The sequence below is a fragment of the Balaenoptera musculus genome, chromosome 15, assembly GCF_009873245.2.
Source record: "Balaenoptera musculus isolate JJ_BM4_2016_0621 chromosome 15, mBalMus1.pri.v3, whole genome shotgun sequence".
In the NCBI taxonomy this organism is placed as follows: Eukaryota; Metazoa; Chordata; class Mammalia; order Artiodactyla; family Balaenopteridae; genus Balaenoptera; species Balaenoptera musculus.
The window spans coordinates 48,223,307-48,241,952 of NC_045799.1; the positions used below are offsets into that span (position 1 = coordinate 48,223,307).

General features: G+C 52.0%; 1 protein-coding gene across 2 annotated transcripts in view; it reads left to right on the plus strand.

Annotated features, from left to right (window-relative positions):
- Positions 1–2,324: 2,324 nt before the first annotated feature.
- Positions 2,325–18,646, plus strand: part of OVOL2 (ovo like zinc finger 2) — a 40,369-nt gene continuing 24,047 nt past the window's right edge. For both annotated transcript variants that reach the window (XM_036824222.1, XM_036824221.1), the window contains exons 1-3: positions 2,325–2,784; positions 3,449–3,654; positions 14,482–14,674. In XM_036824222.1, coding sequence (XP_036680117.1) covers positions 2,685–2,784; positions 3,449–3,654; positions 14,482–14,674 — 499 coding nt within the window. In that variant the 5' untranslated portion in view covers positions 2,325–2,684. The remainder of the gene's footprint in view (positions 2,785–3,448; positions 3,655–14,481; positions 14,675–18,646) is intronic.

The following is an 18,646-nucleotide window of genomic DNA, read 5'->3' on the forward strand; positions in this document are numbered from 1 at the left end:
AGGCTGCTTTTGGGAAAAATGAGCTCTCCAGCACTGGAGGTATTCAAGCAGGGCTGGCGACACACCTATCATGGACACTCTTCCGGGACCACCTCCTCCCCGCAATACTGGGTGAGCTCTGGACCATAGCGTGTCTTCCGTCTCTTCCAACTCCAAACTTTTGAGATTTTTAAAAGAATTGGGTTCATTTCTTTTTTTTTTCTTTCTTTCTTTTTTTCTTTTTTTTACCATTTCTTATCCTACTTTTAGGCAATACTCTATCAATACCTCTCATAATACTTAGAAATCTGACCTTACACTAGAGAAAAGTCAACAAAGGCAAAACTGTTTCTTTGAAAATGTTAATACTGTTGATAAACCTATCTCAAGTCTGATCACACACACAAAAAAGAAAGATAACACATTAGATTTCCCTTCTTCCAAAGAAATATCCAGCAAATATCAGAATAAGCATGCATCCAACAATTGGTTGAATAAAAGTGTAATTATACCTGTTATTTTCACCTCCAATCCCCTGAAGATTGCGTTGCATTTTGAGGTTTCTAGCCTTAGATCCTATCATTCTATAATATTTTCAAATAATGGACAAAGTGTCTCAGGCACTCGGTGATCTGAAATCCAGTGAAAGGTGAAGAAGAAGAAAAAAAGGCTCTGTAAAATAAGGAATTTTGAATGAAGTGAAGTTTTTAAGCTTTTTATGAGATGGGACATACTTCCGTGATTTCACAGTTTTACTCTATTTTTACTTTCATTCAGCCAAGCTCTCTCTTTCTAGCAAGGCTCCAGTTTGTTGGCGGATAAAAATACATTCGCAGTCTCTCCCAGAAGCTGCGCCATCAGCCTCGTGGACGAGAAAGAAGCCCGGTCTCCTTGTGCCGCTATGGAAATGTCTTCCTCCTCCTCCCCTGGCTCACCCGGCTCAAAGTCTTTTTCCTTCTTTGTTTGTCGTTCTCAGAGAAAATCTGGAGTCCAGACAGGGAAGAGCCCAGAGAGGGTGACCCCTTGAGGGCAGCTCCAGAGGCGGGGCGCGTCTGCACCCTGAGCAGTCTGGGCCGAGCTGCGCCCCGTCTCCGAGCGCGGGGAGAGTATTCCAGCCGAGCCAAGAAATCCGTTACCAGGCTGCTGTGTCCCCAAGGGCCATTCCAGGGCGGAAGAGGATGGGGAAAACCGCTGTGTTGATTCTCCCGCCCTGTGGGCTGGGCGCGCAACGGGTCAGGTTACAGACAGGTGAGTCGGGCGGCTGGGCGAGCTGCTGGCGCCAGGGCACCCCTGGCCGGCCGCGTCCCCGCAGCCCCCGGAGCTGGCACACGTCTGAACACCCCGGGAAGGAGGTGCCCGCCACGGCCGTGGAGGCGGTGCTATGCGCCCCTGGGCACACCGAGCAGAGGCCGTAGGACCCGCAGCGCGCCCCCCAAATCCCCCAACGCGGGTACAGCTGCGCTTAGAAACTTGGCATCTTTCTTTTACCAACTCCCCTTCCTTCTCTACCCTCTCCCCCATCCCCGGCCCTCCAGGTATAAAGGTAGATTAAAACAAACAAACAAACAAGCAAAAAACCCCAAACCCAAAATAAATACCAAGCTCTCCAGCCACCTCCCCAGTAGGGGCAGTGAGGGGATGTAGCCCATCTTCACTGGCTTCTTGGAAAGTATTTCCCAGCCTCAGAATTTGGGGAGCAAACGGTTAGGGGAGGCAATAATGGGAGTGGGCGAGGATAAGAAATCTGTTTCAAAACTGTGTTTGCATAGCCAGCACTTGGCTTTTTTTCCATCGTGTTTATTTGGGGTAAGGGGACTCTTGGGGTGGAACAAACGGACTTGTTTTTCTTAGATTGTATGGCACAAAATAATGTTCTAAAGATGCATGAATTTTAACATTTAATTTTACTGTGTTTATTTGGGAGACTGTTGTCTATGAAGGGGAGCTGAAACTCCCAAGGTCCCTCTTTACCAGATCAGAATCCTGGGGAGTCTCCCGCGGCCTCCCCCTTCCGCACACCGAGATTTCAACAAACCCCGGGAATGATCCACAAAGTCCAGAGGAACTGAGCCATTTTCTGGTTTGCTTGTCGGAGGCGAATCCACTGGGGCGGGGTGGGGGGGGGGGCAGGGGAGGGGGCGACTCGCGGGGGCTCCAGCTCTAGGGGGGACGCCCGGGGAGCGGACTTGGTGCTTTCCTCAAAGAGTTCGCCCTGCGGTGCCTGTGATGGGGAATGGGGCAGGGGGCTGAGAGAAAAACGTTCTTCCCTTTTTAAGAAGGGGAGGGGGGAAGACTGAGACGTTAAATTCTTTTGCAAACATTCGTGCCGAAGGAAGGGCTGGAACAGGCAGCCCCGGCCGCCGGAACCGGTCGGACAGGTAGCGAGCTTGTTGACACCGTTATGTTGCAGGGCGCATGCTCACTCCCAAGTTTCCTGGTGCCTTTTCTATTCCACCTTATGAAACTTTTTCCTCGGCGTGGTCTCACCCGCGATTTAAGGCATAGGTGTCGCCGAGCCGGGAGGCTGGGAGTCGCCGGGCGTGCGGGGGAGAGGCCGGGCCGCGCCGCGGCGGGGGGCGGAGGGAGAGGGCCGGCCGGGCGGGAAGGTGGGCTCTGGCCGCGGGGAACCGGGGATCGAGCCGCCGCCGCCCCTAGAGGGGAGCAGCCGGGACGAGGGGGCCGCAGTCCGGGGAGGGGGCCCCACGATGCCCAAAGTCTTCCTGGTGAAGAGGAGGAGCCCGGGGGTCTCGGTCCGCAGCTGGGATGAGCTCCCGGACGAGGAGAGGGCAGACACCTACATCCCAGGTGAGCGCCGCGCCGGGGCCGGGCCTGGGCGCCGGGTTCCTGGGGTGCGGGCAAGGGTGGCCGGGTCCCCTCTGCTCAACGCCCGGGGCTGGACTCTCCCCCTCCCCCATGTCCCTCTTTCAGGGGGAGGAGGAAGTCACTGAGGCGCGGGAGAACCGAGAGTGAGAGGCTGGGAACCTGGGACGCCCTGCGCCCCCTTCCCCCTAGTGGGCGCCTCTAATTGCCCGGCGGCGGGACCGTTGGCTGCAGCGCGGGCCGGGGTGGCCCGGGAGGGGGGGCTAGGGGCCAGTAGGGGCAACCCTCAGTCCCACGTCCTCGTGGGTTGCACAGGGATGGGTCAACCTCTCCGGGGCTGGGTGGGTCGAGGTCAGGGCCCCCGCCCCCATCCCAGGGAGAGGAAATTTGGCGCGCGGGTCCCCAGCCGCGCTGGGCCCTCTGTTCCTCGTGGGCGCTGGAACTGGGACTGAGGAGCGGCTCCCAGAACCCTGAGCTCGCTCGGGAGGCCGAGTCCGGGGCTCTCTCGCCCACCCCCGCGGCGTTGCCCACTTGGCGAGGTGCCCAGGTACGGGGCGGGGTGGCGGCGGCACCGCCCGCAGGTCAAACTGCCGCGGGCGCCCGGGCCTGACGCCGCGTGTCTGTGTCGGGGCGCGGCCCTCCCCCGCAGTGGGCCTGGGCCGTCTGCTCCACGACCCCCCCGAGGACTGCCGCAGCGACGGCGGCAGCAGCAGCGGCGGCGGCAGCAACAGCGCGGGGGAGCCCGGAGGCGCGGAGAGCAGCTCGTCCCCGCGCGCCCCCGAGCCCGGCGATGGCGAGGTCCCCGGTGGACACCTGGCGGCGAAGCAGCGCCCGGTCGCCAGGTCGAAAATCAAGGTACGATGTCGACTCTGCCCCCGCCGCCACCAGCACCACGCCCTGGCGTCGGGCTCCCGGGGCCGGCGCCTCTCCCTGTCGCGCCCGCCCGCACGCCCCGGCACCCGAGCACCCAGCGCGCCCGCAGCGCAGCTCCTGCACCTGCCCCTGGGTCGCGGCCAGGGCGCCTCCCCGCGTCCTCCCGCCTGCCAGGTAGCCGGCCGCCCGCGCTGCTGCGCCCCGGAGACTGGCTTCCCGCACGGGCACAGGCCGCCCGCGTGGCCTCCGGAGCTGCCTAAAGGCTCAGGCACAGCTTCCTCCCCCCAGCAGCCCATTCTGTGCGCAGGGCCTGAAGAACACCCTGGCCGTCGGAGTTCCCGGGGTGGGAAAGAAGGGACCCCAGGCCCCGGGCTCCCCTCCTCTGAGGTGCAGTTCCTAGAGCTTCGTGAATTCTGAGTTTCGCCCCCTTCCTCGAGTTCTGGAGGCAGTGGTGGCAGCTTGGCACACAGTGGGTCTTTCACAATCACAACTATTCCCAGTGCCAATTATGAAGTGCCCGTTAGACACGAGGTCTGTGCCGGGCACTTTAAACTTGTGTTTGTCAAATTTTCTTGAATTATGTTCACGGATAAACGGATTCAACTGCAAATTGGCCCACTGCCCCGCCCCCAGTGGGTTGGAGTGTTTGTTTCCCTCTATTTTCGCGCTTCAGCCCCCACCCCCACCCAGCCTCCTGGAATTGTAGGCCACAGCTTATCCGGACGCCCATCTGCGCTTTCCTGTGTGGAACTTCCATGATTGCCTGCTCAAAGGTATCCGCTACCTCTAAGATTAAGCCGTCCCATTCCACTGACTCACGGACGGCGGGAGCCTGGGAGTGGTGTTTTAGGAATCACATGACCCCAGTTCCTAGCCAGGTGGGCCTTAGTGTGAGCCTTTTCGGGCTTCAGGCCCTTGGTGTAGGTGTTAAGTCTTGGGCGCTCCAGGGTGGTCCCGAAGCCCCCCTGCCCAGGCAGCGGGATGGGGCGGAAGCCCTAGGGTTCGCTGTGGATTGCGAAAGCCTCCTCCGTTACTTTTCCTGGGAGAGGTTTTCCCTCCCCTGTGCATATTCCTGGCTCCAGGGGCTTGGCTCCGTGGTGGGCTGGCGTGCATTTGGTTATGAATTGAGGCTAGAGGCTTGAGCTTGGAATCCTTAAAAAAGACACCTTTAAAGGATGCTTCGGACTGGGTGTGGGCATCCTGCTTAGTGTTAAGTGCGCCGCCGAGGTTTAAAGCCAGCTGATGGGAGGCTTTTCTGGGCCTGATGGGGTTAACTGGGAGGGACAATTTGCCTGAGGCCTGTAGCTCTGCCCTCCAGGAAATTCTACAAAGTATCCCACTTGCATGTTTATCACCCGGCCGGAAGGCCAATTTGCAACGTTGTTTTCGGGTGGTCTATAGCTAGTTTACCCCTCTGTCCCCCAACTGCCCAGATTTCCCTGGAGACAAGGTGGCACAGGAAAAATATCCAGTCCCTTAACCACCATTTTAGGAGATCTCTGCCACCCCAGGCAAACAGCTCCACTGGGGCCCTGGATTAAGGGAATGAATAAACCAATCTTCTTCCCAGGATCCTTGTTTTGGTGCTGACCCCAGGGGTGGGGGGGGGGGTAGGGCATAGAGTATGCTCCTCAACCCTTAACAAGGTTTCCAGAGGAGTTTTTGTTTGTTTACTGAGGACGAAGTTCAGGTTCCCTCTCCCTCTCTGCTTCCATAAGACCTCCTGGGGTTAAGATGCTCCAAGCCTACAGAATTATCAGCTGTGGTATTGGCCATTTTCAAATGACTGGTCCAATTGCCCGTGACTTAGCATGTTGTGTAACTGTACAGTTCTATGCAAAGTATGCTGAACTGTCTAAGAATTAGTTTCCTAACCATAAGAGGGGGAAGCCACTCAAGCATGATGCATTTTTTTCAGTGACTTGAAGACACTCACTGGACAGTTGGTTCTTAGGACCAGACAAGGGCAGAGAGAAGCTACATCCCATCCAACAGTATATAGTGCCTGCTGTGCACAAGGCAGCCAGGAGATAAAGATGCTGCCACACTGGTGTTCCAGAATCTTCTGACAGTAATGGTTAGGGCTCTAGGCTCTAGTTTAGTTCTTCTGGGCCTCAGTTTCCTCACCTGTAAAATGGGGATAGTAATGAAACAAGTAATGAAACCTCATAGAGTTGTGAGGATAAATGAGTCAAGCGTGAAACATGGTAGGTGTCCAATAACTCTAGCTAGAATTATTTGGGTTGGTGGAGAGACACAAATACTAAATTAATTATTAACCCTATTACAGGAAAGTGAATGCTCAACTAGAAGCACAAGCAAAGATGCAGTACATTCTGAGGAGAGGAAGGTTTCTTGGTGTGGATTTGAGGGCTGTGGGAGAAGGGGGAGGTACGCTTTAGGGTAGTATGGGCTGAGCCCAAAGCTTGAGTAAGGACAGGACTCAGAGCTGGAGGGAGGATGGGAAATGGGCCTGGGGTCAGGGAGAGTTGAGGTGAGGAGCTGGACATGTAGCCAGGACAGGCTGCGATGGTAAAGGGGCCAAGCCGAGAAGTGTGGGTGCTCCCGTGGGGGCAGAGGAGGGGCTCTGGAAGGTTTTTGAGAAGGAAAACCTCATTTGGGTCCATCTCACCGGCTCTGGTTGGGGATACGTTATCTGTTCTGAGCCTCAGTTCTCTGATCTGTAAAATAGAGAAATAAGAGAATCGGCCTCTCCAAAGCATTGGGCAGATTACATGAGACAATGGGGGCAACATGCTGATCAATTTTGCGTGTGTGTAAACTGCCCAGTGGGGAGTTAGCCGATAGTGATTCATAGCAAGTTTTGTTAATGTCCAATACTTTGTTACCTACAGCAGGGACAAGGGATTTAGCAACTGGATTGGCTGGATTTAGGTATTTTTTAAAACCCACCCATTTGATATTTGGAAGGGAACATAAGCCCCATCCCTAATTCCCTGCCTGTTGACTTCAGTCTCCCAAGACAGAATTGGATGCCCCAATTCCCCCCACCAGTCTTGTAACTCACTGACCATCTCCTTGGCTGACCAGACTTTTCTTCTTGACTCTAGACCCACCAAAGGCAGGGAGCATTCCTGCTGAGCTTGTATTTTCAGCACCCGGTGCAGTAATGCCTGACTCATAGGAGGACATAAGTCAACATAGAAGAGGAATACAGGCAGGGAAGGAGTCAATAGCATCTGGGGGAAAATAGGAAGCAAGACAAAAAGGGAAAAATGCTTGGAATGGATGCTTGAAAAAGCTTAAATTAATTTAAAGGGGGAAAAAAGAGGAATAGGAGAACAATGTGTTAACTGCAACCAGCTTTTAACTGGAATATAGGTGAAGTTGGTTTTTGTGGTTGGAAGGGTCTGAATGGATTTGTTGCAGAAACAGAATCCACTGTAGCTTAAGCAGACAGTGGTTAATTATAGGGTACTAAATGGGCTAAAGAGAGACCAGGCTGAGCTCCCAGGAGTGACTCCCAGAGCCACACTACAGAACTGGGCTACCTAGGGAACTGCAGCCTCGGCCTCTTTGGCTGCTGTCGTGCATCACGATGCTTCTGCTAATGCAGGGTGTGAAACAATTGCCACCACATACCTGCCTCGGCTCAATTAACTCAGGCCCGAAGTCAAATCTCCTGATGGTGCATGTAACTGGTGGTACCCCAGTCACATCTAAAGACCACAGATGCCAGGGATTCTGGGAAATATAGTGTCTAGCTTTGTAGCCTCTGCTGTACAGGAAGGCCCACCAGAGGAGCAGGAACAGAGGCTGAGCGTGTCCACCCACAGGATCTACTTCAGGGACCCTTATGTGGTCCAATCTCCTCATTTTTGTGGGGAGAAAGGTAAAGCCAGAGAGGTTTTGTTGAGTTCCTCACAGGTACTAGTGGCAAAGCCCAACCCAAGGCTCCTTATTCTTTAGCGTTGTTGTACTGCATCGTGGAAGGTACCTTTGACGCCTTAGCCATTAGCACTGACAGCCTGACATGAAGGAATTGAAGCAGTTTCTCACCATGACGTGAGACAAACCACAGGACTCATCCCTGCCTCTCCCACACGTCATGCCCAGACCCATGGGCCTGTCCCGGGGAAGTGCAGGCACACGTTTTGCAGACAACAAACCCCATCAGAATCTCTGTGGGCACCTACAAGTCCTGTGGCCACAGGCGGGTTTCAGCTATTTGAATCTGTTTCTTCTGGATGATTAGGATATGTTCCCTTCAGCATCTCTGCATTTGGGAAGGTTCTGCATTCTGCCATATAGTGGAGTTGTGAAGCTTAAGGAAGTGGTACATAGGAGCAGGAGGGGAATTTTTATCCTAAAGGAACTGGGGAAATACGCTTAGCATGTTTTGAGCACTCAGGCATAAGCAGATGTGTCACTGGAAATCTCGTCTGTGCGGCCACCGGAAGGTAGCCTGCACTCACGGTAGCCTCCCACAGGAAACAGGACCATTAATTTAAGGAACTTGTCTGGTGGAAGCATCCACAGAAAATAAAGGATTTTTTTTTTTTTTTTTCCTTTAGAAGTTGACAGGTAAGTGACCTTAGCCAGCTTTTGAAGTTGGTCAGAGGGCCAGCCCAGGTCCCTACCTCCCTGGATGCTCCTGAAGTCTTCAGCAGCTCTGATACAATGATGGGTTTGTTTCTGCTGCACAGGCCTGTTTTTTAGAAGAGCTAGAGGGGAACTTTGTGTGTTTTTTAAAATGAAAGCCGAGATCCTGCAGAAAACAGGACAGCAAATAAGAAAGCGCCAAGCTGCAGGGTTGGGGAACTGCTATCTCTCTTCATCTTTCTTGCCCTGAATTAATCTCCAGTTAGTTAATTAATCTCCAGACTGATGTCACCTCCCATCCTTGTGGTAGCTTCCTTACTTCAGTAATAAGCCTTTTGGAGAGTTAATTTTGGATTAAGGGTGAGACTATTAAGCTTTTTCTGAAGATAACAGTGTCTGGAGCAGTATACTGTAATTGAACACATAAATACTTTCCATATCAAAACATGAATATTGACACCAAATGGGTAGCTTCCACTTTTGTTGCCAAGGGAGATAGGAGCGAATGTTGGTTTTCAGAGCTATTTGGATTTCAGAGTCACAGATGAAGGACTAGGGGCTGGTGACCCACACTGAAGGTTAGTTCCCTTTTTCTTCCATCAGTGAGAGAAAAACTCAAAAGACAAATGGAGAAACAATGGGTTTTGACCAATTACCTTTTATTTAGGATCACAGGACTCTGGAGCTTGTCTAACTCTAAGAGTTAGCATTTACTGGCGCAACCCGTCTTTTTTTTTTTCTTTTTTGGCTGTACCTCACGGCATGCAAGAATCTTAGTTCCCTGACCAGGGATCGGACCCATGCCCCCTGCAGTGGAAGCGTGGAGTCCTAACCACTGGACTGCCAGGGAAGTCCCTAGCAACCAGTCTTTTTAAAATAGCTTTTCTTATTTAATTCCTTAACAGTCCCAAGAGGCAAGTATCATTATTGTCCACATTTTATGGGTGATGAAATGACCGCTTAGAGAGGTTGAGTAACTTGCCTACTTCCCAGACTGTAGGTGGTAGAGCAGGATTTGAACTTAGGAAAAGAGCTCATCTAATCCCATTTTATTATTTTTATATGTGGGAAAGTGTGGCCCAGGGATATTAAATGACATCACACAGCCATCCAGGTCTAGGTTTTTATTTGATCTTCAGCATTTCTTGTCTCTCCACCCCGCTCATTTTGTGACCAGGTGACAAAGATGTAACTAGTTTTGGTCTACCCCTTGCAGAGTAGAGTAACAAGGTAGTTCGGTTAACCCTATTTTGGACTTTTAGGAAGTAGAGTGGTAGGTGTAAGCCTGTGTAAACATAATAAAGATGGCCCAGTGAGCAGACAGGTGACCCGAGGAGAGATTGCCAGTCCTCCGGCACATGGGGCATCATTTCAGGAATCAGGGGTGTCTTCTGTATCATGCTGCCCATCCTGGGAGAGAACACTCAGAAATGTGGCAGCTCTGGTGTTCTAGAGAGAATGTGGTACATCTATCACCGTTCCAGTGTTCTATTGCTGCTTCACAAACAACCCCAAATTTAGCAGCTTATAATACTTTATTATGATGTCTTCTAGTTCTGTGGATTGACTGGGCTCAGCTGGGTGGGTCTTGCCTGGGGTTTCTCTTGTGGGTGCAGTCAGATGGCAGTGGGGTTGGAGTCTCCCGGGGGCTTGACTGGGCTGCACATCCAGGAGGGCTCACTCATGTGACTGGCAGTCGGTACTCTTGTCCTTTTCTAGCTACTTTGTTATACGGTTACACCATCTTTTTTTAACAAGTCCCTATTGATGGGCATATAGGTAGTTTCCAGCTTTTTGCTATCACAGACCAAATTTCAAGGCACATGTGAAGTACACTCTGGGATAAATTTCATGTTTAGGAATTTATCCTCCAAATATTTTTCTGAGGAATTCTTAGGAATTTCTCCTTTTTTTAAAAAAAAATTGATGTATAGTTGATTTACAATATTGTGTTAGTTTCAGGTGTACAACAAAGTGATTCAGTTATACATATGTCTGTATACATATATGTATATATGTGTATATATATTTTCCGATTCTTTTCCTTTATAGGTTACTATAAGATATTGAATATAATTCCCTGTGCTATACAGTAAATCTTTGTTGTTTATTTTATATATAGTGGTATCTATTAATCCCATACTCCTAATTTATCCCTCCCCCCCCCCATTCTTTCCCCTTTGGTAGCTATGTTTGTTTTCTTTGTCTGTGAGTCTGTTTCTGTTTTGTAAATAAGTTCATTTGTATTATTTTTTAGATTCCACATATAAGTGATATATAGTATTTGTTTTTCCCTGTCCTACTTACTTCAGTTAGTATGATCATTTCTGGGTCCATCCATGTTGCTGCAAATGGCATGATTTCATTCTTTCTTTATGGCTGAATAATAAGGACTCTCACCTTTCTAACGAAGGAATTTTTCCTTCCTCTGAAAAGTGAACAAGTCTGGGAGAAGCTGGCTTCATCTGCCATGATCTTTTTGCTGTTTAATTAACCCTCCATCTTCTTTTGAAAAGGCTCTCTTCAGACGCCTGGATATAATTCATAAATGTCTGGAGTCTGGATTGGTCAGAAATACATTTATAGTTGGCAAACAACCCTTCATGGGCTGGAGGGTGCACCTTATGGGAATTCTCTACATGAACATTTTCTGTTGACTCAGTTGTCCATGTTGTGAAAAGTGGAGAAATGGGAGCACTGCCTTTGCTGAGGCAATTGGAGATCTTTTATTTTTGCTCTGAGAAAACCAGAGGGAATTTCCCCTGAGAATGGGGTGCCCTCCCTCTCCAGTCCCCTCGCCTCATTCCCTTCTTCTCCCCTGTGTTAAAAAGCTTTCTGTATCTCTCTCAGTCAGATGATCCACTGGTCCTGCGCTCCCTTAAATGGTCACTGATCTCCATCTCCTCTGCCCTCAACATTTTTATTCTTTTCAAACCAAATAATGCCAGTGATTTGAGATTTCCATCCTGGACTGTAATAAGAGGTATCCATGTTACATGCAGAGCATTTTAAAAATAGGAGATTACCAAAAGGATTAAAGTAAACAAGGGTTCAGGTTGGAACCATAGTTGGCGAGTCCTTGGGCACATGGTGCAAGGCTTTCACAAGACAGTCCTAGCTTTCTTCACGTTTTTCATCAGAATTACCAGGGTCATGTGCCTCTGTTCTATTTTATTAGCCGCACTACCTCTCAAATGACCTTTATCCTGTGTAGACTTGGCCTTGAGAAGCTCACGGTATTTTGTTTGCCAAGACTTGGGCCATATTTAGTCTTTTCACATCCCTTCAAGGGAGGCAGTGACCAGAATGGGGACTGCGGGTTAGGAGGAGACCATGACCTGTCCTGTGATAGGAAAGCCTTGGGCACAGCTGGGTCTCCCTCAGGCCCTGCCAGGCCCCACCCCTTTGGGGGGCAGAGGTGGGGTATGAGCCCTGCGGTTGTCCTCCTGTATCTTCCAATGTGCCCCCCCCGCCCTCTGACAGTCGTTGGGGTCCCCGAGGTAGAGCCCTCAGGGGGGCCCTGCCCTTCTCTGCTTCTCTGCTCCTCTGCTCCCTCATCTCTGTTCATCAGCTACTCTCCAGGGCTCAGGCTGGCCAGGCTGGACCACACACAGTCCCCCTTTTCCCAGCGCCCTCTCTGGCATATTCCTTGCCCTTCCCCCATCTTCTTCTTCACCGTGGCCTGGCTGAGGAGCTCACCTCTCTGGGTACACTTTCCCGTGCGCCCACTGTCCGGGCTAGGCTCCCCTCCCAGCCGCCCCTTGCACCCGGGGCTTCCCCAATGGCAGTGGCCTGTTGCCCGGTCTGCTCTCCGACTAGACTGGCAGCTTCTTGGGGACAAGCCATCCTGGTGCTCTGAGCACAGGCCCTGTCTCGGATCAGGCACACATCAGTGTCGGCTGAGACTAAGATGGAGCAGTGAGAATGAACTGGTGGAGGGGGCTGACTGGAAAGCCCTGTTCTGGGGTCTTCGCCTCCTGCCACCTGTGAGCCATTGCCCACCAACACTTTCTGACCGTGCACGGCCCTCATCTGCGCTCGGGGCATGGGGGCCAGGAGCCTGCGCAAATGCTTGCTGGCTTCCATAAGGTGTTCAGTTGAGGAAACGTTTGTGCCTGATGGAAGCCTCTGGAATGAGTTGGAATAAAGTCCTGAACCGTGTGAGGGCCAGTCCCTCACATCTCAAGTGTGGTCTATGGACTGCACGGTGGCATCTCCTGGGAGCTGTCTAGAAATGCAGCATCCAGACTCCACCAGACCTCCTGAATCAGAACCCGCACTTTTTTTTTTTTAAATTTTATTTATTTATTTATTTTGAATTTTATTTTATTTATTTTTTATACAGCAGGTTCTTATTAGTCATGCATTTTATACACATCAGTGTACACATGTCAATCCCAATCTCCCAATTCATCCCACCACCCCCACCCCTGCCACTTTCCCCCCTTGGTGTCCATACGTTTGTTCTCTAAATCTGTGTCTCTATTTCTGCCCTGAAAACCAGTTCATCTGTACCATTTTTCTAGGTTCCACATATATGCGTTAATATACGATATTTGTTTTTCTCTTTCTGACTTACTTCACTCTGTGACAGTCTCTAGGTCCATCCACATCTCTACAAATGACCCAATTTCATTCCTTTTTATGGCTGAGTAATATTCCATTGTATATATGTACCACATCTTCTTTATCCATTCGTCTGTCGACGGGCATTTAGGTTGCTTCCATGACCTGTCTATTGTAAACAGTGCTGCAATGAACATTGGGGTGCATGTATCTTTTTGAATTATGGTTTTCTCTGGGTATATGCCCAGTAGTGGGATTGCTGGGTCATATGGTAATTCTATTTTTAGTTTTTTTAAGGAACCTCCATACTGTTCTCCATAGTGGCTGTATCAATTTACATTCCCACCAACAGTGCAAGAGAGAACCCGCATTTTAACAAGACCCCCAGAGAATTCGTGTGTGCACTGAGGTTTGAGAGGCGCTGGTCTTAGGGGTACAGGGACCAGTTTGGGCAGGGTCTGCAGTGGCTGGAGAAGCTCATCAGGGAGGGAACAGGTGAGCTGAGGCTTGGCAGAAGACAGTACCCTGGTGGATGAAAGGAGGGTGTTTGAGACAAGGAAGGTGTTAAGCCAGGAAAAGACCAACTCTTCTTGCTAATAACGTTTGTCTGAAAATTAAGTTTTTTAGGTCCTTTTATGAATAGAATTTTGGCAGAACGATTGGATCCATCTTCTAAAGGATCTGATAACTAGGAAACCTTTAATGAATATATCAGCTCTGGTGTTTTTCATCACACAGTTAGAGATTCTGTTTTCTTCCTTTGAGGCAGCAAACACGGTTGAGAGAATGAACCAGGCAGTCCGGAACCTGGGATTTGGTTATAGTTTTTCTGATAATGAAGCTGTGGGATCCTGACCAAGTCACTTCCCAAGATGACCATCTTATTTGTTCATGATTCTGGGTCAGGAACTGGGGCACGGCTGGGCTAGGCAGTTTTCCTCTGGGCCAGGTTTGTTCACTCAGCTGGTGGCAGCCCTGGCTGGGCTGGAAGGTCCAGTGAGTCTTTATTCATACCTGGCACCTCATTGCTCCTCTGCATGGCTGCTTGGGCTTCCCCACAGCATGGTGGGCTCAGGCTTCCTCATGGCTGCTGGCTTCCAAGAGGGAGGATACAGAAAAGCTGCACCGTTTCTTAGGATCTGGAACTGACACAGGCCCTGCCCAGATCCAGGGGGAGGGGAGACAGTCGCTTGGTGGATGCTGGCCCGGGGGGAAGGAATTGACTGTGGCTGTCTTTGGGGGCTCCGTGATGTTATCAGACCTAGACTCCTCTTTCCTTTCTGCTCTTCCGTCCTCAGCACTGGCTTCCGCCTTGGGTCCGAGGCGGCTGTTGGAGCTCTCCCGAGCAGGAAGGAGTAAATCACGGAACAGGGCACCATCCTTCCCCTCAGAGAGTGTATCTCACCAGCCAGGTGGTCCCACCCGCAGGACTTGCTGTGAGGCTGGGAAATGTAGGCGCGTAGCTGGGGGCGGGGTGCCCTGCTGGTAATCAGAGGTCTGTCCCGAGGACCAAGGGGAGCATGGGTGGGCGGGGAGCTGCCTTGTTCCACCTTCCCCAAAGCCAAAACCTGCTGGGAGTTTTTAGAGGGGCGCGGGAGCCCGAGTCAGGTCCAGCCTAGACGCACCGGGTGGTGGGCGCGCCGCCCCGCGCGGGTCCTCACTCCTCTCTCTCTGTCCCAGTTCACCACAGGCACCTGCGGCGGCGACGCGGCGATTCACACCTGCGATCTGTGCGGCAAGGCCTTCCGCCTGCAGCGCATGCTCAACCGGCACCTCAAGTGCCACAGCCAGGTGAAGAGGCACCTGTGCAGCTTCTGCGGCAAGGGCTTCAACGACACCTTCGACCTCAAGAGGCACGTGCGCACGCACACAGGTGAGGGAGGGGCGCGGCCAAGAGCTCCTGGTTTTTCCCCGCAAGGAACCCAGTCGGGAGCCTGGGGCAGAGCTATGTTTCCGGAAGAATCGCGGGGCGGGGTGTTTGGGGCCGGGCCGCCCGGCTCTGCCACCTGCCATTGGTGTCCCCTGGGGCCCGCGAGCCGCTCTCAGCCTGTTCTCGCCCCGGTGAGATGGGCGGCGCATCACCGGCCGGAAGTGTCCTGGGAGCTGTGATGCCCGCTCGGTGCAGCCCTCGGGCCGGGCTGAGGGCTGGAACGTGGTCTCCGTGGTCCCTCTGCTGGTATTTTGTGCTCCTTTCTCGGGAAGTGAGTCTGTCTCAAAATAGCATCACGTTGCTTCCTCCTGAGAGCTCAGAAAGAGAACACGCAGCTGACTTAGCGCTGCCCGAGCCTCCTGCGGGGGCGGGTGGGCAAGTGTCGCCCCCACCCTGAGCTTTGCTCAGCGCGGGTCTGGGTCCTCGCCAGCTCCCTTACACGACAGCCCTGGGGTGCCCGTTGGCCGCCCTCCCGCCCCCTCTGGCTGTTTGTAGCCTCGGTAGTTTTGTCTAGGAGACACCTGGCCTCCAGGCTGGTCCTTGAGGGCCACACCTGTGCCAGAGCGATCCCGGGAGGAGAATTCTAAGATGCCATTTCCTTGCTAAAAAAACCTTCTCCAGCTCTGGGCAGGACAGAATCCAAACTCCCCGTCTCGATGGGCTCCATGTAAAGCCCCTCACAGTCTAGGTCCCCTCTTCAAATCCCCATCCTGTCCCAGCCCCTCCCACCCCATCCCACTCCATCTTTTCATCCCACCCATGTCATCTCATCTAAATCCATCCGATCCTAACGATTCAGTCTTGTCCTGGTGCCACGCACTCTCCCTACAACCTCATAGAATTTACTAATTATAGTCCCGCCAATCCCATCAAGCCCTTTCAGGGTTTAGTGTTTCCTTAAGCATTTTGGGGGTGGGGTGGGAAAATGTCCACTCCTCTCTCCCAGGGGGCCTCTCAGGTCCCCAGCCGCCACACAGGGCCCTTCTCAGATCCTCTGTATTCAGATTTCCTTTAAGCCCTTATCACACTTTTTTGTTCTTAGAGTACTGGCCGTGAGCTTCCTCCCTGGCCTCAGAAGGGTGTCCTCCACCCTAGAGAGTTGACTGGCATACTAAAAGGTTTTTCTTTTTCCTTTAAAAAAAACTTTTCTAAAGTGAAATTTTCACTTAAATGTAACATACATCCAGAAAAGCACACAAATCATAAGTGGATAGTTTGAGAATGTAGGACTTTTTACAAAGCGAACACAAGCATATAACTGGCTGGAGTATTTCCAGCCCCCATAAGACACTGCCCCCTCCCTCCTGCCCCTCTGGTCACTGTCATCTTCCCTCCAAGAGGCACCAGTAGCCTGACTTCTATAAAAGTTTGACCTCTGTGTGGCCAGGCTGACACCTGGGTTGGGGCAGGGAGAATGCTTAGGGAGTGGCGGGTGATGGTGGTCCTGTGTGATTAGGGAGGGTCCTATAGAGGGTGAAGGGTCCTGTAGGTGGTGGAGGGTCTTGTGGGTAGTAGAGGGTCCTGTGAAGGATGGGGGTCCTGTGGGTGACAGGGGGACCCCTGGCTATCAATGGACCCATCAAGTGGCTGCAAAGCTGGGCTTATAGGCAACTGGCCCAAGGAGCTGGAGGAAATTGGGGACCATTCACGCCGTCATTTGTTGTTGGTTGTCCTGGAGAGTTTCTCAGCTTTTCCTCTCTATCTGAGGATGTCCTTGAGGGCATGGCCTATTTCTTCTGCAACTCCTCACCTGGTGGGCTCTGTGGTCACTCCCCCACAGAGTGAAGGGGGCTTGGGGAGCATTGTGGGCTGTTGGTACCTTCAGTTGGAGTAAACATGGAGCTGCCTCATCTGTGACTGAGTTAATTCTCCATTAGTAGAAATATTAGGGACTGACTGCTCTCAGGGAAGAGTTTGCAAGAGTTTGCACTGAGTTGGTCAGGTCACACAGTGGTTAAGAACTCTGGATCTGAGCTAGCTGATTCTGCAACCTTGTCAACATTACTTATCTTTTTGCCTTAGCGTGTCCATCTCTAAAATGGGCATGGTTTTATTACCTATCCCCTAGGTGATGGCTGCGAGGTTTCAGGGCAATAATGGCATATAAAGTGCTTCACAAATTGTAAGCACTTAGTAAATATGAGCTATTAGTGGTGGTAAATGTTGAAATAGTTGGCAGAGTTTTCCTGGGACCCTGCGGTGTGACAGGCCCGAAGACTCACCTCTGTACTTGTGGAGAGCTCAGCCAACATAGGGAGAAAGAATCCAAACCCCTGACTGTAACCCAAGGAAACCAGCAGGTGTGCCAGAAGAAAAAGTGGCGAATGCTGGTGGGGAGGCCTGGAAGGTGCATTGTTGCTGGCAGGGGCACCAGGGAGGCTTCTCGGAGGAGGTGTCCTTTTGGCTGAGCCTTGAAGAGTGAGCAAGATTTTCACAGTTGGACGGGGCGGGAAGGGCATTGCAGATGGGGAATGTCTTAGTTTGGGTTCCCCCAGAAGCAGACCCTGACAACGAGGATTTGGGTGAAGCCGTTTATTTGGGAGATGGTCCCGGGGGCACAGTGAGGGGATGAGGAGAGGAGACAGAGGGAAGGAGAGTCAGTGAGAGCTAGTTACTTACTGAGTGGGTTACCACTGGGGGCAACTGGGGCTCAAGCCCGCTGGGGGCCCTCTGAATGCACACAATGAACCCCAGAATTGCTCCAGGGGTGGGAAGTGGGGTATTTATCCATCAGCTCCCATCCTTGCTGTTGGGGGTCCATCCTGGGACCCTCTGCTCCTAGGCAGCTCCTCCCCGAAGCCCCTTGCAGGCCTCACGCCTCGGGGGAGCATCATCGGGCAGGAGCGGCAGGAAGCCACTGGCCTCCTGGGACTGTCCGAGCTGGCCTGGTGGGAGGCTGAGGGGTTCGGTGGGGGGGTAGCAGTGTCTGCCAGGGAGAACAAGCCTTAGCAGCCGGGGTGGGGGGGTGCGGGGGGGGTGTTGGCAGAGACGGGAGAGCCTGCGGAGGCCCGCACAGCTTCCTCAGGTGGTAGCGAGCTCAGAATGGTGGCTTTTCTGCAGGCCAGGCCCTCGGCTTTATCCTGTTGTGTCCAACAGCCCCGAGGAGCCCCGAGCCCTTGTTACCCGCAGTTCACAGGTGAGGAACTGGGGACGGCTGGTCTTCCTGAGTCCAGGTCCCCCGCTTTCCACAGGCCCCTTCTCTGTCCCCGTCCCCTCAGTACTGTGCTCACTCAGCGTCCTTTCTGAGGCTGGGCCTTGCCAGCCGCCCCAGTTCAGTTTCTAGGAAGCCAGCTTGCATCTGCGAGAGGCGCAGATAGAGAGGAACTTGGGCCTGGCACAAAACCGCACCCTCCAGCCTGGCTTTATTATTTATTTTTAAAAGTTGGATATGTGGCATTTTAAATTTACTTTATTTATTTATTTATTATTTATTTATTTTGGCTGTGTTGGGTCTTCGTTTCTGTGCAAGGCTTCTCTAGTTGCGGCAAGCGGGGGCCACTCTTCATCGCGGTGGCGGCGGGCCTCTCACTATCGGGCTCTCTTGTGGAGCACAGCTCCAGACGCGCAGGCTCAGTTAAATTGTGGCTCACGGGCCTAGTTGCTCCGCGGCATGTGGGATCTTCCCAGACCAGGGCTCGAACCCCACGGTCCCCTGCATGGCAGGCAGATTCTCAACCACTGCGCCACCAGGGAAGCCAACTGGACATTTTAAAAATTACAAATGGCTTTGCATTTTAATCTCTGTTGGATAGCTCTAAGGTCATGAATCTACAGATAATGATTTAAGTTTTTTTATTAAATTTTGACCTTCCCTTAAGTGACCAACAAATAGCATTATGGAAATGTCTTGAACCTATTTCCCTCTGGTTTATTTAATTTATTTAATTGCCGTGCCCTCGAGGCACATGGGATCTT